The sequence below is a fragment of the Spermophilus citellus genome (assembly GCF_964194105.1).
Source record: "Spermophilus citellus genome assembly, chromosome: 13".
In the NCBI taxonomy this organism is placed as follows: domain Eukaryota; kingdom Metazoa; phylum Chordata; class Mammalia; order Rodentia; family Sciuridae; genus Spermophilus; species Spermophilus citellus.
Window position 1 is genome coordinate 65,341,747 of NC_138193.1, and position 26,863 is coordinate 65,368,609.

Consider the following 26,863-nt stretch of genomic DNA (forward strand, 5'->3'; position numbering starts at 1 on the left):
GTAGAAAATGAAGTATTATACACAAAATTTAATTTGAAATAAGTTTGTGAAATAGACTACTATTAATCTTTCTTTATGCAACACTGAGGATTGAACTCAGGCACACTCTACCACTGAACTACATCACCAGCCCTTTTTTACTTTGTGACAGGGTTTCTTTCTGTTGCCTAGGCTGGCCTTGAACTTGGGATCCTCTTGCCTCAGCCTCCCAAGTAGCTGAGATCACAGGTGTATGCCACCTAGCCTAGAAACTACATTTGATTTTAGAAATGCTAATTTTATTTGCTTTGAAGATATACTTATCAAATTATCCATAAAATGGTAAAAGAAATTAGCATATTGAAAAGAGTGTACCCTCATGTATTTGAGTCTTAAGAAGGCTCTGTAGCAAATGTTAGGAACATTAGCCCTGAGCCTAGGTTTAAATCCCACTTTTCCACTAGCTGTGTAATCTAAGGTAGGGTTATGTTTTTAAGCCATGGTGAAAGTGGAGATAGTAAAAACAGTGGCTATCACATAAAGCTATGATGTCACATAGCATATTTACACGAAATGTTAGCAATTTTTGTTATTGATTGTTACTGTTATTGTTATTGTCTTCATTATTGTTTCTTAAGGCTAGTCTTCTAGTCTTCACCTCTTTCTCTGTGTGAACTTGGTCTTTGCTCTCGGCAAAGATTCATATTTTCCACTGTAACATCATCTACCTCCACGATGATTGTGAGGATTATATGAGATATTTATAATTTTTATAAAGTATCTAACTCAAAGCCTTGCTCATAGAACTGCTTTTATAGGTGGACTCAGCTAATAAGTCATTAATCTCTCAGAATTATAAAATGGGCTTAATGACAGTTTTCAGGTATGTTGAAGGAGGAATTCTTTGGATATGAGGTTAGCCTTAGAAAACTTATTTTCCAAAATTAATGTCCTATATTTAGCTCATACAATTTTATTTGTTACAAAAGACTTTTATATAGACTGCAATCTTTATTACAAATTTTATACCATTATCAGTGAATTATTACAAAATGCTATTATTTTTTAAATAACAAGAATACTAAGACCATAAAACATTAAATGGTTTGAGCATTCAGGAACTTTTTAGTGGGTCCTCTTGCTCTCAAAGCTATGTTCTCTTTATTTAAATCATACTATTCTCTCAGAAGAAATAAATGATAAAGTAATCAGGAAAATTCTGCACCATGGTAAAGCTAATAAACAAAGAGGTTTGAGAACTGTTCTCTTGATGTTGATTGTTGTTGCCAGTTAAAATACTCAGTGGCAGAATGGAAGGTATCTATTTCTGTCCCCTTGGGAAATCTTTCTGTGGGGCCAAGTGTAAAGCAGAAAGATATTAAGAGATGTCCCTCTATTTTTATTTTCATTTTTAAAGGGCAGAGTGGCTTTGTGTTTAATGACTGCTCTTCAGTCTATTTTATATCTTATAAGGATCTGACAGTTTTGTTTTACATTTTATAGCTGCAGCTTATCTTCTGGTGTCCCTTATACCAAGCAATTCATTCCGCCAGATGTTCCGGTCAACAAGGTCTTTGCACATCCCAACCCGTGACCTTCCACTCAGTCCAGACACAACAGTAGTCCTGCATCAGGTCTACAACGTGCTCCTTGGTTTGCTCTCAAGAGCCAAACTCTATGTTGATGCTGCTGTTCATGGCACTACAAAGCTAGTGCCCTATTTTAGCTTTATGACTTACTGTTTAATTTCCAAAACTGAGAAGCTGATGTTTTCCACATATTTCATGGATTTGTGGAACCTTTTCCAGCCTAAACTTTCTGAGCCAGCAATAGCTACAAATCACAATAAACAGGCTTTGCTTTCATTTTGGTACAATGTGTGTGCTGACTGTCCAGAGAATATCCGCCTTATTGTTCAGAACCCAGTGGTAACCAAGAACATTGCCTTCAATTACATCCTTGCTGACCATGATGATCAGGATGTGGTGCTTTTTAACCGTGGGATGCTGCCTGCCTACTATGGCATTCTGAGGCTCTGCTGTGAGCAGTCTCCGGCGTTCACACGACAACTAGCTTCTCACCAGAACATCCAGTGGGCCTTTAAGAATCTTACACCACATGCCAGCCAATACCCTGGAGTGAGTAAAATTGATACTCTTGTATCTATAGCCTCAAATTGATAAGCAGTATCTTTCTCCTTCTAATGAGGAGTGGCAAAATACAGTCTAACTTTAAAAATTCTTTCTTAATGACTTAACATGTTTGCTTTCTTGAATATGCTTATATAATTTTTTATTCTTACGAAATTGATAAATATGTGGATGCTTTCTTAAATTGAGTTAAAATTTTTATCTGGGGCAGAACTTACCTTTTTTAAATTTAGACTTTTGAAAATATATCTTTCATATGTGCCTACTGAAAAACCCAGCTTTATGGCACAGTTTTAGGAAAGTAAGTGCTATTTTAAAATACTGGGTGTAACTCAGTAGTAGAATGTTTGCCTAGCATGCATGAGGCACTGGGTTTGAACCTCAGCACCACATAAAAATAAACAAATTCTGTCCATTTACAACTAAAAAAAAAAAATTCAATACTTATAATCAGGCTCTGTGTGCAATACTGAACTGAGCACATAATCTCATTTTAAGCTAGTAGCATTCCCTAGTGCTGTTTCTCAAACTTACATTCAAATGAATGAAATGATTAAGAAATTCTTCAGAGCTGAGTGTTTTTTGTTACCTTTTTGTTGCTGTCACCAATACACCTGACACGTTAGAGGAAGAAAGGTTTATTTGGAGCTCCTGGTTTTAGGTCTTAATCCATAGATACCAAACTCCATTGCTCTGATCCCATGGTCAGGCAGCATACCATAAGGGAAGGACCCAGCAGAGGAAAGCTGCTGAGCTCATGGAAGGGTCAGAAAGCAGAAAGGCAGAGGGGAAAGGGCCAGGGCCCTCTCCCAGTGACCTACCTCCTCCAGCCACGCCCCATCTTCTTACAGTTACCTCTTAATCACTCCATTCAAACAAGGAAGGACTGACAGCTTTCACAATCCAATCATTTCATATCCCTCTTGTAACAGGAACTTTTGGGAGGTATCTCATATCCAAACCATAATTCCAAGTGTGTTGTTATACACTGGTAATCCCAGAGACTTGGGAGCTGAGGCTGGATGATAGCAAGCTCAAGGCCAGCCTCAGCAACTTAGCAAGACTCTGTCTCAAACTAAAAAATTTTTAAAGGATGGAGGTATAGCTCAGTGGTAGAGATGCCCCTTGGTTAAATCTTCAGTACAAAAAGAGAGAGAGAGCTTCATCAGGATATAAGTGTATATAGTCTAAATCTTCACAGAATATTTGTAAGTTTCATATTAAAATTCTCCCCTGCATGTAAGACTATTATTCCTAGATATTACTTTTTGGTGTTGTGTGTCTCTATGGTAAACTTTTTTTTTTTTTTTAATTTGTAGATGGACACAATACCTTGTATTTTATTTATTTATTTTTATGTGGTGCTGAGAATCAAACCCAGTACCTCACACATGCTGGGCAACCATGTTCTGCCCACGGAACTACAATCCCAGTAAACTGTTCTTTATAGACGAAATACTGCATTGTTTTAGAATTTTTCACCCAGAAAAAAAAACTAATTTCTACTTGAGCTAATTAGAGTGCCTCCAATATAGGAAAGAATGTCAGTGTATTTAATATTAAGAAGTTGAAAGTCAAGGGTTTAAGAATGCAGAGGAGAAGAATGAGAGTCTAACTCTGAAGGAGCCATGACAGGATTTGTTTCAGTGGATTTGTCTTTATCACAGGTCATGTGAATAACATTTAATTGCTAAATATGATATCCAGGGTTAACTGTACCTTTGAGCACTAGATGAGTTAGAATGCTATTCTCTCCCATTGTCTCTTGTCCTTGCCATGAGTGAAATGTATCACCTTTTTATTATAGAACTTACCTATTTCATATTTTTTATAAAAATGGTGTTAAGTAAACCTTTGCCATGAAAAATATAAAGCAGGATTGCAGTTCATTGACAAGTATGTATTAGAAGAGCAACCCTTACCCAACATGCATATAAATAGAGTGGTATAAGCTAGTGATTTTCCTGAAATATTCACTGCATTTTATCCATTGAGAGCTTGAACTAACCATCACTCTAGAAAGATCATTCCAAATGTTGCCACAGAGGGTTAGTTCAGAAGCTGTATTATTAATTCAAGTGTAATTTCACTGTTCAAAATCTTCATGACAAAGCAGTGATGTCTCATTTATTAAAAGGGAACAGGGGACTGGGGTAACCTGTCTCTGGATACATCTTCAAATTTATAAAACTAGTGCTTTAAACAGTATTAACACTAAATATTTACTCTTTATTAACTGTAAGATTTATTGATTTCTTTGCATAATATATTCAATTTTTAAAATAGAATTCATTACTCATTTTATGATGATAAATGTTTCTGAATAGTAGTGTAATCCCATTTGTGTAATTTTAAGAGTTAGCTAATGAGCATAACATTCAGAAATGAGAAGCAGACATTGTAATGTGTCATAGGGTTAAAAGATTATCAGATTGTTTATTTGCCTTTTTTAGGCAGTGGAAGAACTATTTAACTTGATGCAGCTGTTCATAGCTCAAAGGCCAGACATGAGAGAAGAAGAATTAGAAGATATCAAACAGTTTAAAAAAACAACCATAAGTTGTTACTTACGTTGCTTAGACGGCCGCTCCTGCTGGACTACTTTAATAAGGTAAAAAAAAAAAAAGACTTTTTTGATGTTGTTTGCTTTGTTTTTTTCAAGAGAGGAAATGGGCACTATACTTTTGACAGAGAAGTAATTTACCTTGTTAATAACTAAAAGTTGACTTAATCTTTCAGGTTATTGGTGAAACATTTAGTAACTTCAGAAAGTTTTTAGATTACCTTCCCCCGGAATCAGAAAACTTCTTTTAAAAAGTTTCTCTTTGAAATTGGTTTGTACTTGTGTGTGTATGTTTTTCAGAATCAGAGTCTTAGATCTAAAAGGAACCTTATAATCTTCTACTTAAAACTTGAATCCTCCTTACAATTTATCCTAACTTATATTTGAGTAGTTCAGTTCTAGAGATCTCTCAAAACAGGTCTCTCCTTCTTTGTATGAGTCTGATTGTTAATGTTTCATTCTGTTTAGCCCAGGATCTCTTTATACCTGACTTTCTTATGGGGTGAGTTGGCAAAATTTGTATATGATCAGTTGAAAGCTATAGAAGTTATTGAATGCCTACACATTACACTAAGGAACAGCTACACATTACACTTAATTCCCATTATCCATAGAAATAAAATTTAGGCTAATTTCTTTTTCTTTCTTTCTTCCCCCCACCCCCCATTGAACCTAGGGGGACTTAATCACTGAACCACATCTCCCATGCTTTTATTTTGTTTTTAAATGTTTATTTATTAGTTGTAGTTGGACACAATACCTTTGTTTTTATTTATTTTTATGTGGTGCTGATGATCGAACCCAGGACCTCTCAAACGCTAGGCGAGCATTCTACTGCTGAGCCCCAACCCTTATTTTTTATTTTGAGACAGGGTCTTGCTAAGTTGCTAAGACAAATGTCAAACTTGCAATTCTTCTGCCTCAGCTTCCTGAGTCACTGGGAATACATGCATGTGCCACTGCCCCGTCTAGGCTAATTTCATCAAATACTTCAAACAACAACAAAGCTTCTAAATATTACCTCTAACACTTGAAGGTGTGTCATTTATTAGGCACACTTTTTTTTTTTTTTTTTTTTTTTTTTGTGGTACTGGAAATTGAATCCAGGACATGGCATGTGGTAGGCAAGCATTTGTACCGCTGAGTTACATTCTCCGCCCTTTTTATTTTATTTTTTAATTTTATTTTATTTTAAGATAGGGACTTGCTAATATTGTCCATGTTGGCCTTGAACTTTCAGTCCTTCAGCCTCCCAATGAGCTGAGATTATAAGCATGTACCACATTATTCAGTTTAGGCACTTCTTTTTCCTTTGTGGTACTTTGAGAAAATATCACTGTAGTAACACGCCCAAGATAAGATTTTTTTTTTTTCAGATTATCTTCCCTCAGAATCAGAAAGCAGAAGGATCACAAATTCATGAATTTGGCAAGACCTTGTCTCAAAATAAAAAGGACTGGGGATTTGATTCAATGGTAAAGTGCCCCCAGGTTCAATCCCCAGTAAGAAATTATTATCTTTTTTTAATTTTGACATTGGGGTAGGAATATAGCTCAGTCATAGAACATTTGCCTAACATGCTAAAGGCCCTGGGTTCAGTCCCTAGCACCAGAGGGAAAGATTTTTAGCAGTAATTTGAATACATTGTTTTCTCAAGGTTTAGTACTTAAAACTTATTTTCTTTTTATTTGGTGGGGGTGGTACCCAGGATTGAACTCAGGGGCACTCAACCACTGAACCACATCCCCAGTATTTTATTTATTAGAGATAGGGTCTCACTGAGTTGCTCAGCACCTTGCTTTTACTGAGGTTGTCTTTGATCTTCTTGTCTTAGCCTCCAAGCTGCTGGAATTTCAGGTGTGCACCACTGCCGTTTCCAGCTTAAAGCTTATTAAAAAAAAAAAAAAGATTTTCTTAATTCTTTATTAAAAAACTGAAGCATCATGATAAAATCTCATGATTTCTAGTTCTTTATAACAGCAAATTCTGGTACCTAATGAAATATGGTCTTTAAGCAAGAGTAATCCAGATACTTTGGTAATTTTGTTTTTCTTTTGGTACCAGAGATTGAACTCAAGGGTACTTAACCATGAAGCTATGTCCCTGCCCTTTTTATTTTTTATTCTTTATTTTTTTTTCCTTTTTAGTTTTTGAGGTCTCACTAAGTTGCTGACGGTGGGTTTGAACTTGAGATTCACCTGCCTCAGCCTCCTGAGCCACTGGGATTATAGGCGTGCTCCACTGCACCCAGCTGTAATTTTCATGTAACTTATATTCAAGAACAAATTAGGCTGTTTGGTTTGGTTCTCCCCAGTTTAACTCTTTCTTCCCAATAACCAGTTGATGAGTGCTTTGATAATACAAGTGGTTTTTTAAAATATATTTTAAGTTGGACACAATACCTTTATTTTATTTTATTTATTTTTATGTGGTGCTGAGGATCAAACCCAGTGCCTCACACATGCTAGGTAGCGCTCTACTGGTGAGCCATAAATAACCCCAGCCCCACAAGTGTTTTTTTATTATGCAAAACTTTCAACAATTTAAAAGATAAGTCCATTATCAAAATCAACATTGTTTATACTGAAACTTCAAAAATATTCTCATCATACATTTCTTCTGCTATTGTGGATAATTAAGAATTGTTTGATTAATACACATTTCTCTAAGTTACTTGGAGGCTTTCTTATTTAATGTTATTTCCTTTTACAGCTTGATTATCTCTTATCCAAAGTTCTTAGGAGCAAAAGTATTTCAGATTTCAGGGTGATTTTTTTATTTTTACTATTTGCATAGACATTCTGGTTAAGCATGCCTAATCTAGGAATCTAAAATGCTACAAAACTCTATTTGTTAAGTGTCAATATGATTCTCAAAAACTTTGAGATTTCAGAGTAATTTGGATTTTAAGGTTTGGGATGCTCATCCTGTCTTGTATTACTAAGAAACAAATGTAATATTCTCTTTTCTAGAGATAGGAAAGAAGAAAGCTTAAGTGATAATTTTACTTCTTTTTCATCACCCAAGTGGTTTGTTTTGATTCAGAATTCTCAAACTGGACCTTATGTATTCTTCTAGTGCCTTCAGAATACTATTAGAATCTGATGAAGACAGACTTCTTGTTGTATTTAATCGAGGGTTGATCCTGATGACTGAGGTAAATCTTTTATTGGATTTTACTGTGGATTTATCTTATTTTAATGTTCTCACCAAAGATTTGTTTTATGGATACAGTTTATTTAGACTGTTACAAGTAACAAGGTTTCAATTATATAGATTAGCAATTGCTGATTTATATTTCAAAAATAATCAGGTTACAATTTTTAGGGTACTGTTTCTTTTCTGTATTAATTCCATACCTTTCTTCTCTTTTGTATCAGAACAACCACTTGAAATAGACTAATTGTATTCATTTCATTTGTAAGAATAGAAACTAATTTCATGTTATTATTAAATTTATATTATCATTATTAAAGGTCACATACTGTTTCCCAAGAACCCACTTATTTGATGCAGTTCAGAAACTAAGATTAGCATCATCAGAGGAAGCCAGTAAGATTGTTATAAGTGAAAAAATCATGTCATTCTTTCCATAATTCTTTATAATAAAGAGTGAGATGGTTTTAAAGACACCAGAGGTGCATCGTACGTTTCCTCATAATGGAAATAAGAAAACAGTACATGCCAAGAGTACCATGAGAATTGAGAAGTAAGATTGTTTTTGCAGTTAAAGGTATTACAGAATAGGAAACAAGCACATTTGAAACTGCTCTTTGAAGAATTTGGACTTGGAAAGGTAAGTTAGGGACCCAGTTAGATAAATGGCATCAAAGAAATTTTGGCTCTGGTTGAGGAATGCCAAGTATTTCTGTTTTAATTAAAAGAAAAGGAATGTAAAGAGGAGTAAGGAGAATTTCATTTGTTCAGCAGATGTATGAATGTTTTCTTTGTGTCAAGTACTGTGCTAGACACTAGAGATATAGCAGTTCATACTTTACAGTTTATAAGATAAATATTGTATATAGTTTACCATATTCAGCTCAGCATTTTGATCTTTGAATTGTGAATAGTATATAGACTTTGACCATTAAAGAGGACTAGAAGATGATGCTTCATTATAAAATGAAGTAGGGGAAAAAATGGATTTATTTGAGCTAATATAATTAAAGGAATTAAAAGACTTGACAATATAGTTTAAGGAATTGAATTCCTACCTTTTGGAGCTCTTTCACCTCCTTTCAGTCCTGCTACAACTATGGCTAATAGCCATTCACATTGTCTTTCAACAGAGGCCTTGGGAAGTTAGTTAAATCAGTTGTCTATTCTCCCTAATCTTCCTCTTGTTGCTGCTGCTTTAATCCTGGGGATTGAACTCGGGCATTTTACCACTGAGCTACATCCCTAGCCTTTTGTATTTTTTATTTTAAGACAGGCCCTCACTAAGTTGCTAAATCTGGTCTTCAATTTGGCAGTCCCTCTGCCTCAACCTCCAGAATCACTGGGATTATAGATGTGCATCACTGTGCCTGGCTGCTTTGTGATTTCTGTGGCTTGCAGTCTTAGATTTTTTGTTCGTTTAAGAAATATAAATTAAATTATTGCTTTAGTCCAAAATTGTAAACTATGTGAGCTCTGAAGGTGAGGACTATTCATATATGTTAAAGGGGCTAACTGGAAGAGATTTTCTTGAATAGAAAGCATATTTGCTTTGCACACATGTGCATACACACAGTCTAATTCTGAAAACATCTGTCAGAGAGAATGAGCACAACCATCTTGTGGCTCAGTAAAGTAAAAATGAAATTAAGTTTTCAATCTTTTTAAATTACTTGTAGTCTTTCAACACATTGCACATGATGTATCATGAAGCTACAGCTTGCCATGTGACTGGAGACTTAGTAGAACTTCTGTCAATATTCCTTTCGGTTTTGAAGTCTACACGCCCATATCTTCAGAGAAAAGGTTTGGTCATTCCTACTTCTTATTTTTGTTACTGCTACTATTAAAGAAAGATAAGATTTTGAAATTGCAGGCTCCAGAGAAATTGTCTTTAACCTCTAGTTTATGCGCAAAAGATGGGGCCTAAAGAACTAACATCCTGATGTGAAGCTGGAATGCTCCCAGGTTTTTTCTTTATGAATGCCTGAAAAATAGATGGGCACATTATAAAGTGTCAAGGTTCTGGAGACTGGAAAACATTTCTAATCACAGTAACAAGTTGTATTTTTTAAAGTTCTCCAGCTGGAAATTTCCATGGCTCAGATTAGATCATTTTTAGTTTCAAGAGAAATTACTCTAAAACATAACTCATGTCCCTATAACATAGTTGAATATGGAACTTTATATATTCCTAGAAAGTGGGACATATTCATCACTAAACTATGTACTATTTATTAGAAATCTAGCAGATTTAATAATAGTAGTAGCCATCTTATTAAAATGATCACTTAGCTTTCACCAAAGATGTTTTTATTTAATTAATTTGGATCTCTTAGAGTTATCATTCTATGAATATTATAGGGAAAAAATGTGAGGAATTGTGGTCTCTCAAAAGCATATTTATGTATGCTTTTATATTTGCAGATGTGAAACAAGCATTAATCCAGTGGCAGGAGCGAATTGAATTTGCCCATAAACTGTTAACTCTTCTTAATTCCTATAGCCCTCCAGAACTAAGAAATGCCTGTATAGGTAAGTTACCTGAAAAATACACTTAAGTAAAAGCCTAGTAGAAGAATGTTTTTATGAGTTTTTTAATGATAAGACGTGTTGTTAGGTCTCTGTTTGGAAGGCATTTACACTTTTTTGTGTAGCTCATACTAGCTAACAGGTCCTAAAAAAATCAAGTTCTGTTTGTTATCCCCATGTGATAGTGAACAGATCACTCAGTACATCTGGGTTCTTTCACCTTACATCTGGGTTCTTTACACCTTTATATGTAAGTGTCTCACAGCTCTTCCTCTGATCTTCTGATCCTTTGTAAGCAAAGTGAAATCATGTCGAGTTTATGAGGTAGAAGTGACATTGTAAAGGATTGGGACGATCATTTCACTGTGAATTCTTTTGCCTAAAGATAACTCTCTGTAACTATTTTTAGGTTCTGAGTATTTCACCTTTTTATGCATTATATATTTATTATAAAATAATAATTAGCGGTTATTAAAAGATAGCCCCTTGTTTTGAATTTAAAACCTAGAAACCTCTTAATATCATTATCTTTAGAAACTATTACTGTTTGTTTACAATAGAATCACATATCTCAGGTTCATGTGTGAGCAGTCTTGATGTTCATGTAATTCCTGGCCTTCTCTTTCTATACTTCTGCAGTAAAAGAGGAAAGGCGCATAGCCTTTCTGGTGCCTTTACTTATCACCATAGTTTCTGGTAATGGTGCCTGATCACCAGAAACTGCCAGTAGCCTGTTTTCATGAACTTGATTCTTCTAGGATTAGAGGGTAAAAATAAGTCCCCTTCATATAAAACTTTAATATAAAAGTTATGGATTATCAGTTACCCCCTCAGATCCAAAGAACTTTGAATTTTAGGTCCTTCCTAAGCTGTTGTAGTTGATTTTATAAAGACACATAATGAGTGTGCATTAAATATTTCTCAGTACTTCTCTATGAAGGTTTTCTTGCTGAAATAAAATACTAATATGTAGTGCTATAAACTTTTATTTCTAAGACTGGGCTTTGTGGCACATGCTTATAATCCCAGCTACTGGGTAGGCTGAAGTGGGAAGATTGCAAGACCCAAGGCAGCCTAGACAATTGAGCAAGACCCTGTTTCACAGTAGAAATTTTAAAAAGGACTAGGGACATAGCTGAGTAGTAGAGCACTTGCCTACCATGCATAAGGCCCTGGGTTCAGTCCCCAGTACTACAAAAAAACTTTCTAAATAATGGCCCTATTTTGTGGTTACTTATTCTCCTTATCCAGATTTGATTGAGCATCAGACAGAATTTTTCCCAGTGTCAGGAGATAAAACCATTTGTAATCCTGCAACTCCATCAGAATTTATGAGTTTGAAATTAGCAGGAAGATAAAATTCCAGTGTTTTAATACATAAATTGTGTTTTAATTTTCAGATGTCCTCAAGGAACTTGTGCTTTTGAGTCCCCATGATTTTCTACATACTCTGGTTCCATTTCTACAACACAACCATTGTACTTACCATCATAGTAACATACCAAGTACGTATTCATCTAGCTCAGTACTTGAATATGGTTGGTATTTAATCATTCTGCACACTGAAGCTTGGAGATTTATTTTTTCCATTTATTCTTATTGTACACTTTTAATATCTTAGTGTCTCTTGGACCTTATTTCCCTTGTCGAGAAAATATCAAGCTAATAGGAGGGAAAAGCAATATTCGGCCTCCGCGCCCTGAACTCAATATGTGCCTCTTGCCCACAATGGTGGAAACCAGTAAGGTATGTTGGGATGCCAGGAAAATCATGTTTCTGTAGTTCAAAGTAATTTGAAATTTTCCCCCTGGCAGTTATGAGTACATTAGACTTTAGTGGTCATGTTATGGCTCCTAAGAAAATTAGTCTCATTTGGACTTTTTCCTTTTAATGCTCAAAATGTTGGTTGAATATTTGCAAAATTAACAGTAAGCACAAATAAGAAGTTCCCTTACCCTAAAGAGCTTAATAGTAAGTCTTAGTATTTGTCATTAGGCTAAATTTTAACTGGGTCATACATCTAAATCTGAAAAGTTAGGTACTTATTATTTTTAATTTTGGCCACATAATCAAGACTTCTTTTACTGCCCTTAAATCACATTCTTCTTCACCTATGCATAATATCATTTATTTATAGATTTGTCATTAATTTTAGCCCGGTTCCTGTCCTTCTAAAGCTTATTCTAAAATAAGGCCAATTCTAAATCATAGAGCCAAGGTACATTGACACGAGATAATTTATCTTAGTTTTAGTATTTTTTAAACACTTTTCCCCCTTTATCTTTCTTCACTCACAATTCATTTACATCCTGTCTTGCCAACCCTCTTTGGATCTTAAGTATACTTGAGAAATTCTCATAAGATAAAATATTAAAAACAATTAACACTGTTATCCTTACAGAAGTAACTCAGATCTCTTTCAAAAATCAAATTTAATCCATTCTTCTTGATGATATGTCTGTAGAACTAAAGTGTCACATGTTAAAATCTTAGAGTAATTTACTTTATTAAAGTATATAGAAATAACGGGTAATTTTAATCAGTAGCATTTGCACACTGAAAATAAACTTATGAGAACTAAGATCTTAACAACATTACTAGAAATTTGGAACTTAAAATTAGGTTCTTTAGAATTTAAAGATTTAATCAGATTTTTAGTTAAACTTATTACATTTGCACAAAAATGCTCTTTAATTTATTATACAATTTAAGTGCAACCATTTTATCATCTTTAACCTTCAGGGCAAAGATGACGTTTATGATCGTATGCTGCTAGACTACTTCTTTTCTTATCATCAATTCATCCATCTATTATGCCGAGTTGCAATCAACTGTGAAAAATTTACTGAAACATTAGTTAAGCTGAGTAAGTATAAAAGATGAGCAGTAAATTCCACTGAATTATTTTAAGCCCCTAGCCATTCAGGAAGGGGAGAGAAAATATGAGACAATTCTTTTTTTCTTTTTTAAAGTGAATGTTTAAAAATATTAATTAGTATTTTTGGGAACATTTTAATTTTTATTAAGAAAACACCAACTTACTGGTTTCCATTGAACAGTTTCACCCACAGTTTCAGCTGGCCTATAAGAAGGGTGGAATAGGGCTGATCACTTTTCTATGTAGAAGCCCAAGTCCTCCATCATCTGCCCAGCAGAACTTAAAAACAAAAGCAAAACAAAAAAAAAAAAAACTGCTCTGCCTAGGGAGACAGGCTTAGAGATGGACTTCCCCAGCCCTGGTCTTGAGGGTAAGATGAGATCTATAGTGCCAGCTGTGCTTGGAGCTGGCAGTGCAGAAACAAGCTGTGTGGGCCCGCCAGCGTGAAGCAGAGGTGCATATATGAGTAATTAGGAGGTAAGTCTCTATAGGTGAGTGAGAAGAAGAGAAATTTGAAAGGGGAAATAATAGAAATATCAAACAAAACCATCAAGGAATTATGTAGGGAGAGAAAAACCGTTTCAAATTTTTTAATAGTAACATTGTCTCTTCAAGGATGTGCCCAAGAGCTGTTAAGAACACTGTTTCCTTCGGGTGACTTTCCTCTAGGTCTTTAAGCCCAGAGGCTATCAAAATATCTCAGTTGGGAGAGTGTTAGACTGAAGACGACACATAGTCCTCCTTCAGATGTCACTTACTTCAGGACCAACAGAGTTCTGGGGCTTTGCGTGCTCTATCCCCTGACTTTATTAGGGATGACCCAGGGTTCTCTCCAGTGTTCTATAGTTTTGTTTTAGAGGATGGGAAATAAAATATTCATGGAACCACCACTTAGATCAAGAAATGGACTGTTACCATACCCTAGAAGTGGTACCTCTTGTGCTTCATCTCAACCACAACTTCATATGGCAAAGATTTTGATTCATTCTAGGCAGGGCAAAAGATGTGATCCTGGGCTGGGTATATAGCTCAGTTGGTAGAGTGCTTGCCTTGCAAGCACAAGGCCCTGGGTCCGATCCCTAGCAACACACACACACACACACACACACAGTGATCCTGTCTTAGATTTTCATTATCCAAGAAGAAAATAATAACAGCTCTCAGGGATAATTCCTCTTCAAAAAAGCCACCTTTTATTGGTAAGTGATGAGCCCATATTCAGATTCAAAGGATTGTTTCTTCCACATCTTATCATTAGCTACTTGATATATATGTGGATCTGAAATGCCAAGATGTGAGGGGCAAGGATTCCCTCAGATTGGCTATTTTAGGATTATGTACCTGGGTTGTAACACTTGATAAAAGACTAAAACCTAGCAATGGTAATGACTAAGTATGAAAAAATATCTAGTTCTAGGAGTGAAGCTTTGGTTCTAGGTAAAGACAGGAACAAAGAAAGAAACTCACTTTTGAAAAAATTCCTGGTGATTGTGTTCATATAATTTATAGCAAAAATTGTTAGGAACTATTCTAGCTACTTAAACAGCTTTAACCAGCTTTGAACAGCTTTGCTATCTTCCACATCAACACAAATGCATTTTTAGGGAAATTAAAAATAGAGGGGGGAAGGAAAAGAGGTACATCTTCCCTATAATATATATATAGAGAGAGACGGCTTTTGTGTTCATGATATTTTAAATCTTACATCACTCTTAACTGTGAAGCAAGCTGCCTTAATGTTCTCTGTATATAGTAGTGCTGTTTTATGGGAACTTCTATGAGGATGGATTTTTCTCTAACTGCATTCCTGTCTACAACATGATAGCCACTGGTTACATGTGAGTGTTGAGAACTTGATATATAACTATGGAACTAAATTTTAATTTTTTAAAATTATAACCATATTAAAGTGCTAAATGTGGCTGGTGGCAAAGCACTAGATATAAACCAAAATCTTTATAATTGAGCAGGATAGCTAGGTGTGGTGGCGCACACCTATAATCCCAGTGGTTTGGGAAGCTGAGGCAGGATTCCTGAGTTCAAAGCCAGCCTCAGCAAAAGTGAGGTGCTAAGCAACTCAGTGAGACCCTGTCTCTAAATAAAATACAAAATAGGGCTGGGGATGTGGCTCAGTGATGGAGTGCCCCTGAGTTCAATCCCTAGTACACTAAATAAATAAATAGAGTGGGATGAAAATTTCCTTGGTTACATATTTTATCTTTGTAATATGATTCCTATTTTTAGTCCATAAACATAAATGCAAGAAATTATGTTTAGTAATGAGAGATGGAAACAGGATGAGTTTAAATTGATTTTGAACCTCATTTGTTCAAACTTTGACATTAAATAGTCCAAAGGCCAGAATATTAAAATATTTTGACTATAGATGAGATTGTCTGAAATTGGATTGCTAATGATTTTCAATTTTGAGGAAAAGTCTTTCTGGTGCTTTTTATATTGGTAACTGAACAAATTTTAAGATTTATTAGAGTATAAAAGGGAATTATTAATAATTATATAGTAGAATTGCAGAAAATTGTAGAGCTGTAGCTACTAAACAGTAAAAAAAAAAAAAAAAAGGTGGGGGGGAATGTTGTGGTACTTTTCAAGTGAAGACAATCCAGAATGGGGTTAGAAAAGACAGAGAAGTCAGGAGAGAATTTAGGGAAGTGAGCAAAGCTGCTAACAACCATCGGAAAGCACAATGTGTGCTTTCTGATACTTGAAAATAGCATAATTAGCCAGAAAGTTTCTGAAAAAGAGTAACAATAAAGAGCACTGGCACCGCTGATTTCTAAAATACTTATTAAAGGTACAGTAATGTTTTATGGCTTAATTCCTATAACAGATTATAATTTAAAACAGTGTTATGTTTTAAAGATACATGTATCACTCAAAGACTTGTCTCCCACCACTTTTATTCATTTTTTTGTTTATCCTTTTTGCAAATACATTTTCTCCCCTTTCTTAAAGAAAAGTAAAACCATGTGGTACAGGTATAGAGATAGGCAGAACAGTGGAAAACAGCTCTAAAAAACTTAAGGATTTGGTAGATCCTAAAGATATCAAATTAGTAGAAAATGGGTGGTATTGAGATCTTTGGTTAGCTCCTGGGAAGGGGTGGGGAGTGGGGAATGCAAGTCTTTTAATACTTTACTCATTGGACCAAAATAAACTCCAGGAGGATTAAAGATTTGCTTGGGAAAAAAAAAATCTTTGGAATATTTAAAACATGAGATCATGCTTGATAACACCTTGAGAGTTAAAAGGCCATAATAGCAGGACATAAAACCCAGAAACAATAAAACAAGAAAATGAAAAATTTAAATCCATAAAAATGCAAACTGCTGCATGGTTTAAAATGCCATAAGTTGGATTAATATATACACACTAATGGGAAAGTGTTTGCATACTGTCAGATAAATGAGAGATCTTATAATGGAATGTGGCAATTTGGGGATGAAATTTGGCATTATGAATTAAAGTTTAGGATATTCTTGCCTTTAACCCAGCAACACCAGATACAGGAATCCATCCTACTCTACTCCTAAAAATGTCAAACAAACATACAGAGGTTGTTGGTTGTTTTCACTTTGTAGTGGGTAAAAACTGGCAACAACCCAAATGTTCTCCAGTGGGATTTTAGTTAAGTAAAGCCATAGTCCATCTGTTTTGTATAGACTTAGGAAACATAGGAAAGATCCTTGAATTACATGGAAAAAAATTTTGCTTTTAAAATGGACTGGGTAGGTATAGCTGTATGGCTCATTGGTTGAGCATGACTGTAGGTTTATCCCCAGCACCACAGAATAAAAGAAAACAGTGTGCAGAATATAATCACATTCTTATAAATGAAGGGATGGAAATCACTTTTTGAGAATGCTCAGGGGAAAAAGGATAATACCTATAGTTTGTAAGAATACAATTATGCTTTTATTCTCTACGTTAAATGTAGCTGTAAGGGTTTAAATTCCTTATAATACTCATACATTGTTTTGGAATTAGAAAAAAATATTTGAAATAATATGGAAAACTCATATTGCAGACTTCAAATCATACCCCTCACTTTTTTTTTTTAAAGGTTTCCTAGTTAACATGTAAAAGCAGCGATGGGATGGTCAAATAAAATAAATCCTTAGATTTCATTATTGTTTAAATTTTCATTTGCAGGAACAAAACAAAGACTTTTATTACTTTTGGTATTTTGACTTTTTTTTGAAAAATTTTCTTAAGACATTAATGAAAAACTGATTTTGCAAGTAACTGATACACTTTGAAAATTCAAAAACTCATCAATATAATTAAAAAATGAGTATAATTGGCAGAAGTAAGCAGTTTAAAAATCTTATTATAGAAAGCACAGCTCTGATTCATGCTGCTGCTTTTCAGGGTATCAGGGTAGTCTTGACTAGGGAAATGACTGGTTTGCTGCTTCCCAAAAGGCTTCAAAGCGTACATATACTCCAGGCATCCATTGCAGATCAGAAGTCATCTTGTGCCAGCCCACAAAGAGCAAATCCATTTATGCTAGGCTGATAGGTAGTAATCACATTTAAGAAACATTTATAATAACTCCAAAGTTAGTTGCCATTTTTTTATTTTGCAAGGGAAGATCTGGTATAGGGATCAGAATCTTCGGTACATATTATGACCATCAGATTGATTGATTGATTGATTGATTTTTAATTTTTTTTATTTTGGTACTGGGAATTTAACCCAGAGATGCTCTACTACTGAGTAAAATCCCCAGCCTTTTTTATTTTTTATTTTGAGACAGGGTCTCACCATGTTGCCCAGGCAGCCCTTGGGATTCTCCTGCCTCAGCCTCCTGAGTAGCTTGAGATTACAAATGTGAGCCACAATGCCTGGCCTGATTTTTTTCAGTAACCTATAAGGGAAGCCAGATAAATAGTAGTTTGCTTAGTGGGTATTAAGACAGAACAAAGGGATCAAATATGTGGCATTTCTAGGCTAATGTCTTGATTCAATCTTTTGAAAAAGCCACCCCCTTCTCCCTAATAATGTATGGATGGTATAAATGCTCCTAGAAGAAACTAGGCAGAGAACCAAAACAATCAGGAGAAACCATAACTAACTAGTAAATTTATATAAGAAATATTTCCTCCTCCTAGCAATCATGGAAGTATAAAATAATCTGATACCATTTTACTGACAGTTTTCGAAAAATGTTGCTTTTAATGATTTACAATCCGGTGGTTTCTACATTATGAAGTATTACTAGTGAGGAGAAGATATATTTGGAATAGTTTTTTGACTTTGTATAACTAGTTCTTCTTGGGCTGTGATGGGGCAGAGTATGGACCTTGCTTGAAGATACCGGAAGTTACAAGATGAAGAAAGATAAGTGATAGAAAAGCAGATTATATAATCGTGTTTTAGATGTGACTGTTCTGTTGACTGAGACAGCCTAGCCATGTGAGAACTGAGAACTTCAGTGATTGCAGTTCCCCATGCCTTGTACCCAGTGAGTGAGACACTGAGTGCAAAGTAGGTACTATGGAAGGTACCGGAGGAGTGTGTGGAGTTAACAGGATATTGGCCTCTGATTTGAGTCACAGAGCCAAGAGGCTTCTCATCCTCAGAGAATATGCTAGGAAAAAACTGAAACCCTTGTTCTGAGGGGGTAGCCTGCCTTAGTAGAGGCAGCACAGCTTGAGAAGGAATATGTAAAACTTTTTTTTTTTTTTTTACTAAAAGAATACAATATAAGAAGATCCAGGAAAATAATTTTCATATTAATAAATAAGTATGTTACTTACTGTATAACAAGCAGATATATCAAATTGTGATTTCCTAGATGTTATATTGTAATAAAGCTAATTGTAGTATCAGGTTGAAGTATTAAGCATATATTAGTCTAGGTTATGAGCAGATGTGAAGATGATCATGAAAATGATACATGAATGACTGCCCTCTGGGTAAACATTGATTACTGGAAAGATTATGGGCTTTAGAATCAGAAAAATTGGGGGTAGTCTCTAAAATGTATTACTTACCAACTTTTGGATGAACCTGAGCAGATAATATAATCATGAGCCTAATTTCCTCATTCAAGAAAATGAAACAAATGAGAATAAAATATTTCCCAAAGTGGATGAGAAAATTAAATGTGCTTATTTGGCATAGTAGCACAAGGTCTATCATATTTTGTTTGTTTGTGTGTTGTAGTGTTATCTGTAGCCAAGCCACTGACCCTGACTAGATCCCAGCTGGGCCACTCGCCCAACCAAGAAAAAACCAAATAATATAAAAAGTAGAGCTGAATTTTATGCAGTTTGATCAAACTGGGAAGAAATAGCGAGGTTCTCTGGCTTGGCTCCCAAACAGTAGTATTAGCTTTTTGATAGCTATGGAAAAGAAGAGTAAGGATTATTTTACTTTGGGGAATAACCAGGGATTAAAAAAAAGCAAAAAAAAAAAAAAAAAAAAAGCTTATAGTGAACAGTTCTTCTCATGAGAGTGTTTGTATAGAACAGCCTTTAATTCAAGGATTAGCAGACTTTTTCTATGAAGAGCTAAATATTTTAGACTTTGCAGTCCACATGTGGTCTCTATCACATATTCTTTGTTTGGCTTTTTAGATTTTTTTCCCCAAGCTTAATTTTTAGCTCATCAGACCATACAGAAATAGACTGTGGGTCAAACTCAACCCAAGAACCATAATATACCAACCCTTCTCTCATTTTATGGGTAATTAAGATTAAGGAACAAGGGAGCATAGAAACACTTTCCCTATAGCCACAGGATTGATGACAGGTCTTTCTTAGCCTATCTGTGTATGATGTTACAGTAGGTAAATGCTTCCAAGCAGATTAGGTGAAAGTAAAGGAGAAAGATGAGAATTTCCTTGAATTTTTACACGGGTACTGACGAATCTTGACGGGAAAAAAAAAAAGCTTATCTACAAAAGGGATTCTAGGTGTCCTTGGTAAGTTGAATAACTGGCTGTTCTAATTTGCTTGTTAAGATTTTTCTCAAAATCCTTAGTGTACTAAAGGGATTGGCAAACTATTAACTCACTTGCTGTCTATTTTTGTATAATCAGCAGCTACCTACTAGATAAGAGTAGGTTTCATATTTTTAAATGGCTAAATAAAGTCGAATAAGTGTGGCTCATGAAAATGAGATTCAAATTTCCATATGCACAATTTTTTTTTTCTTTTAAGTCAGCCACAGCCATTTATTTAGTATTGTCTGTGCTGCTTTCATACCACCTTGGCAGTTGAGTACTTGCAGCAGACATCCTGTGGCCACAAAGCCTAATTTATGATTTGGCCCTCTACTGAAAAGTTTGCCAACTCCTGATCTAACCATACTTTTTACCTGGAAGAGGATAGCTTATGTTATATTTCTTTAAATTTACAGTTTCTTTGGGGGTGGAGAGATGTGGAGATGAGAAATTTATGTAGGTCTGTGGCATTGCAATATCTTGTAGTTAGACAGGTAGGAGGGTGGGAGGAATAAATCCCATATAAATATATTTGACATCTGGAATAGTCAAGAGGAAGAGGTTAAAATCACAAAGTTTCCTGGGCTGGGGGTGTGTGTAGCTCAATGGTAGGGTGTTTGCCTAGCATATGCAAGGCCCTGGGTTCCATTCCCAGTACACCTGCCCAAATAAAAACAAACATAGATGATCGAGATTAGACACTCTTGAAATATCAGATATGATCCACCCAAAAGCTTGTGGGGACAAGGCAAAAAACCTGGTAGACTCAGAACAGTATTTGTTTAAATATACCACAAAGATAGTTCTCCCTATCTTTGGAGAAGCACAAAGAGAAAATTATGTCTTCTAATTCTCCACATCTCCCATTTGATCTTTTCTGTCTCCCCTGAAATAAACTATTGCATGGAAATTTTCTAATATGCATAATAGTAATACCTTTAGTCCAAGAAAGCTTTGGAGGCAGAGTTGTTTAAGTTGCTCAGATCCTTCTGGGAATGAGGTATGGGATAAAAGTAAACTCAGAGTACTGTTAAATACTTCACTGGTTAAACATTGGAGTGAATTCTTCCCCTATAAGTACTTTTTGTATTTCTGTAATTATAGAAAATATGTATAGTTATAACCAGAAACAGCTATAATTTTTGTATCTGTAGTTTAGTATCTCAGTAGTGTAATTTATAACCTCTTCTGATTTCTTTTTAAATATTAGGTGTCCTAGTTGCCTATGAAGGCTTGCCACTTCATCTTGCACTGTTCCCCAAACTTTGGACTGAGCTATGCCAGACTCAGGTAAAGCACATGAGTTTTAGATTTGGTCTTTATCTCACCTGGCCAAGTGGTCAGGAATTTTAGGAACAATGGGTTGGAAACTGGTTATGTTTTAGAATTAATGGAAATGTTAGTTTAATAAACCATGGACATCTAGTTTCCCTTTTGAGGCTCTTTCTTTTATACCTCAGTAGATTTGTATCACAGGAAATATTTCAAATAAGCTGTTTATAATTGAATTTCATATCTGTAGGTCAGTATCTACATTTGTGGGAAAAGTCTAAAATGGGGAAATACCTGGGGAAGAAGCTTATGTCCCTTTCTCTCCCCTCCACTATTCCAAAATCTTTTAGCAGAAACCATGTTGCCTGGTTAGTTCTTCCTGATCTTCAGTTTTTCAACAGTTTTATGCATTGTTTTCTCACCAATAGTCTCATGAGAATAGGAAAGCTCCTACCTCAAGTGTCTTTAAGAGCCAGCTTCTTAGCATTATTAATGCTTGTTAAATTGAAGAGAAAGAACTGGGAAAACAAGCAAACAAGCCAGACTGATCCTAAGGTTTGACTCAGTTCTTGGATCTGGCCTAAAGAATCCCCTCTCCCTTTAAAACCTGAAAGAAAAAATCTTCTTTCTTCTTGATTGCATCTGCCTTACCCCAGTGGAAAAGATGAGTTTGTTGATCTTCATGGGCACAAATTTTTAACCACATTATAGTTTCACAAGTATGGTCCAGCCTCCAACTGGATGTTTCTACTAGATGTTTGTCACAAAGTACTGTAATGATTGTTATTCATTATGTCCTTTTCCCAAACTGAGAGGTCTTATATGGTATCATCTGTTTCTTTTGGTGAAATGTTACTTTCTTTTCTTCAGTAGGTCTCCTTGAGAGGCATGGGTCTCATTTAGCTCACACGACTTAGAGTGTGGTAGGCATTCAAAAAGTGACTCTCTGTGCCAAGCTGATGGCAAGCACCTGTAGTCCCAGCAGCTTGAGAGGCTAGGGCAGGAGGATTACAAATCCAAGGCCAGCCTCAGCATTTTAATAAGATTCTGTTCAAATTTTTTTTTAAAAAAAGGAGGGGGAGGGAATGTAGCTCAGCAGTAGAGTGCCCTTGGGTTCAGTCCCTAGTAACAAAGGGGATGAGGGCTCCCTGGTTGGTTTTTGAGCTGAGTGGTTTGTTCAGTAAATTGGAGCAGATCTCTGCTTCCCCCTTCCCTGTTGATGCTGTTGCCCTTTTCATGGAAAAGGCAGACTTTCCTAAAACTAAAGGTCTAAAGACCTGGGTCCTATTCCTACTCTACTTTTATGTTCTTATGACAGTTCATTACCCTTATTAAGTATACACATGTGTATACTATCTAAACTTTATTCAACTTTTTTTTAAATCTTTATTTCATCACTATAACTATAAGATTAGTTTTTTTTTTAATTTTTTTTAAAGAGAGAGAGAATTTTAATATTTATTTTTTAGTTATCGGCAGACACAACATCTTTGTTTGTATGTGGTGCTAAGGATGGAACCCGGGCCGCATGCATGCCAGGCGAGTGCGCTACTGCTTGAGCCACATCCCCAGCCCCTTATTCAACTTTTTAAAAAGTCTTTTAGTACATTAAAAAAATCATATACAGGGGCTGGGATTGTGGATCAGTGGTAGAGTGCTTGCCTAGCATGCATCAGGCACTGGGTTCTACCCTCAGTGCCACATAAAAGAAAAAGATATTGTGTCCACCCAAAACTAAAAAATAAATATTTAAAAATTAAAAATACAAATTAATAAATGATCAAAGGAAAGACTATTAGAGTAGAGGAAAGGGAAACAGAAGGACAGGAAGGAAAAGGGTGATCATGAACTAAAAGTGATTTACATGTATATGTGTTTGTCAGCATGAACCCAGACGACTATGTGTAACCATAAAGCTCCAATTAAAAAAAAAAATCCTTTTTTCCCCCATATAAATACTTTTATTAAATCACACACCTGTTTAGAGACAATACTTCTCGTGTCTAAAAGCCAGAATGATTTGCAAACAGGAAAACCAAATTTTAGTGAACTTTCTGGGTACTTGGAACTACTAATTCTCTGAGATAACTATGGAAAGAGGTTATTGTTTACCTTTGCAATAAAAGGTGGGGAAGTATTTACCAAATTACAGTTACTAATGAGATCAGATAATAAAGTTTAGCACATATTAAAGAATATATTTTAATTGTTAATTTGTCTTTTCTCTGGATGTGGTTTTATTGTGATTGATAACAATTGAGTCCCTGAAAACATTCTCATCCTATTCTATTAGCTTTATCTTTCCAGTCCTTGTTAGTTCTTCTCAGTGCTAGATAGTAAAGCAACATTTCTTTTTTTTTTTTTTTAAGGGATTAAACCCAGGGGCACTTAACTACTGAGCCACAACCCTCGCCCTTTTTATTTTATTTTGAGACAGGGTCTCACTAAGTTGCTTAGGGCTTAAGTTGCTGAAGCTAGCTTTGAACTTTCAATCTTCATCCCTTAGCCTGTTCAGTTTTGACTTTCAGTTTCTTTCCCCTACACTCAGGTATATAGTCCAAATTTGTAATATTTTAATGTGTTGGGAGCACAGTTTGTATAATTGCAAGTTGCATAGACTGTGTTGGAAGTGTCTTTTCAACAATGATTTAAAGTGACGTTAAAATGTCCTGTCATACATGACATTTAAGTCCCCATTATTACTTCATTGGTTAACCATCAGTGCTTCTTCTCTCCACTTTAGTCTGCTATGTCAAAAAACTGCATCAAGCTTTTGTGTGAAGATCCTGTTTTTGCAGAATATATTAAATGTATCCTAATGGATGAAAGGACTTTTCTAAACAACAATATTGTCTACACATTCATGACACATTTCCTTCTAAAGGTGCGTAGAGCTTTAGAAACTGTCACTTCTAGTTAGTTAATGCATGTTTTTATTATATTGGTCTTTTGGAGATGTTTTTTATACCATCTTTTTCAGGTTCAAAGTCAAGTGTTTTCAGAAGCAAATTGTGCCAATTTGATCAGCACCCTTATTACCAACTTAATAAATCAGTATCAGAATCTACAGTCTGATTTCACCAACCGAGTTGAAATTTCCAAAGCAAGTGCTTCTTTAAATGGGGTAAGAACTATGTAAAAGACTGGGCATGTTCTTAAATTCTCCTTAAATCAACTCTGTTTGGCCTTTGTAAGATTTTACCATCCAAGTTACAAGCAGTGAAGAAAAGTTTTTAAAAATGTGTTTGCTGTGCCTTGTGTGTATAGAGCACACTTCTATCACCTTAAAAGATGAGCTAATGCATGAAGTATTTTAAGAACAGTAAAACTACAAAGAAATATTCCCTTTATCTCTGCTTGTTTTTGCTTTTTGAAACATTACTTGTGATGTTTCTGTTACTGCCTCTGACTCTAAGTAACCTGAACAGTCTAATACCTATTGATTATAAAAGGCAGTTAAAACTAGAGAATTAGTTGCTTTGTGTAGATCCCCACAACAGCTGTGTCACAGAATGGAACCTGGAAATATGTGCAAGAATATCACTCAGCAGCCTCCTAAGTAACAAGATGCTTACAAACCAGAACAGATTGTGAAGCTAAGTGAGCAAGACCTTTGTGACATTCATCAGAATTTAGCTTGAGAAACTGTGACTTCTATATTAAGACCTAAATTTCTCATGGATCATTGAAGGTTTGATTTTAAAATTAAGTCTCCATGAGGTTTTTTTGTTTTGTTCTGTTTTGAAAAATACTGTCTTAAGTCTGTCTTACTTGACATGAGCTTAAAATTAGTGACTTAGCACTGATGAAATATAGTAGTATCCCAATGCTGGCTGATTTTAGTGTTTTGGTGTCCCCCCCTCCCCCTTTTTTGTGTGTGTGTGTACCAGGAATTGAACCCAGGGGCACTTAACCACTGAGCCACATCCCTAGCCTTTTTTATATTCTGAGACAGGGTCTCACTAAGTTGCTGAGGCTGGCTTTAAACTCAGGATTCTCCTGCCTCAGCAACCCAAGTCACTGGGATTACAGGCATGCACCACCAAGCCCAGTGTTAGTATTTTTCCTAAAAAATATCAGAGAAACTAAACCAGAATGGACTTCTGGGAAAGTAAATAATCTGCGTTTACCTGCAAAATGGTTGTGTCAAAGGTTGGCTTTAAAAATTGAAATGTTCCTCTCTGGGTTTTTGTAGGACCTGAGGGCTCTTGCTTTGCTTCTGTCAGTACACACTCCCAAACAGTTAAATCCAGCTCTAATTCCAACTCTGCAAGAGCTTTTAAGCAAATGTAGGACTTGTCTGCAACAAAGAAACTCACTCCAAGAGCAAGAAGCCAAAGAAAGAAAAACTAAAGGTTAGCTTTATGGACATTAATACTCTACCTTTAGGGTTGGGAATGGAAAGAATGCATGATGTAATGGACTTTATAATGCTGTATATTCCATTGAATCTCCCAAATATAAATGTTGATAACAAAATTGCCTTCCCACAGTTACTCTCCCCTATGTGTGATCTTATGACCACTTCCAGAGAAGGTTTCATTTTGATGTTTGTCTTCACAGATGATGAAGGGGCCACTCCTGTTAAAAGAAGACGTGTTAGCAGTGACGAGGAGCACACTGTAGACAGCTGCATCAGTGACATGAAAACAGAAACCAGGGAAGCCCTAACCCCAACTAGCACTTCAGACAATGAAACGAGAGACTCCTCAATTATCGATCCAGGAACTGAGCAAGATCTTCCTTCCCCTGAAAATAGTTCTGTTAAAGAATACCGAATGGAAGTTCCATCTTCGTTTTCAGAAGACATGTCAAATATCAGGTCACAGCAAGCGGAAGAACAGTCCAGCAATGGTAGATTTGAAGATTGTAAAGAATTTAAAGACCTCCACTGTTCCAAGGATCCCACCCTCACTGAGGAAGACTCTGAGTTCCCTTCTACTTCTATCTCTGCAGTTCTGTCTGATTTAGCTGACTTGAGAAGCTGTGATGGTCAAGCTTTGCCCTCCCAGGACCCTGAAGCTGCTTTATCACTCAGTTGTGGCCATTCCAGAGGATTATTTAGTCACATGCAGCAACATGACATTTTAGATACCCTGTGTAGGACCATTGAATCTACAATCCATGTGGTCACAAGGATATCCAGTAAAGGAAACCAAGCTGCTTCTTGACACTAGATGTAGCATGTCTACTTTTAAGTACCCTTCCCCCCGCCCCATGCTGTTTGTATAAGTTTTGCTTATTTGTTTTGTGCTTCAGTTTGTCCAGTGCTCTCTGCTTGAATGGCAAGATAGATTTATAGGCTTAATTCTTGGTCAGGCAGATCCAGATGAAAAAACTTGCATCTTCAGTATACTTTCTAA

At 35.6% G+C, this 26,863-nt stretch overlaps 1 protein-coding gene across 4 annotated transcripts in view; it reads left to right on the plus strand.

The window, feature by feature from the left end:
* Window positions 1-26,671, plus strand: part of USP34 (ubiquitin specific peptidase 34) — a gene marked incomplete at its 3' end in the record, with an annotated part of 228,681 nt that extends 202,010 nt beyond the window's left edge. For 2 of the 4 annotated variants that reach the window (XM_081265549.1, XM_081265550.1), the window contains 13 exons: window positions 1,483-2,117; window positions 4,583-4,740; window positions 7,771-7,849; window positions 9,528-9,654; window positions 10,276-10,383; window positions 11,781-11,885; window positions 12,002-12,126; window positions 13,123-13,246; window positions 21,439-21,518; window positions 24,244-24,384; window positions 24,481-24,624; window positions 25,696-25,855; window positions 26,064-26,671. In XM_081265549.1, coding sequence (XP_081121675.1) covers window positions 1,483-2,117; window positions 4,583-4,740; window positions 7,771-7,849; window positions 9,528-9,654; window positions 10,276-10,383; window positions 11,781-11,885; window positions 12,002-12,126; window positions 13,123-13,246; window positions 21,439-21,518; window positions 24,244-24,384; window positions 24,481-24,624; window positions 25,696-25,855; window positions 26,064-26,671 — 2,594 coding nt within the window. Of the gene's footprint in view, window positions 1-1,482; window positions 2,118-4,582; window positions 4,741-7,770; window positions 7,850-9,527; window positions 9,655-10,275; window positions 10,384-11,780; window positions 11,886-12,001; window positions 12,127-13,122; window positions 13,247-15,011; window positions 15,097-21,438; window positions 21,519-24,243; window positions 24,385-24,480; window positions 24,625-25,695; window positions 25,856-26,063 lie in introns of those variants that run through there. The other 2 variants (XR_014018694.1, XM_081265551.1) reach the window with 2 other exon arrangements.
* Between the last annotated feature and the right edge of the window lie 192 nt (window positions 26,672-26,863).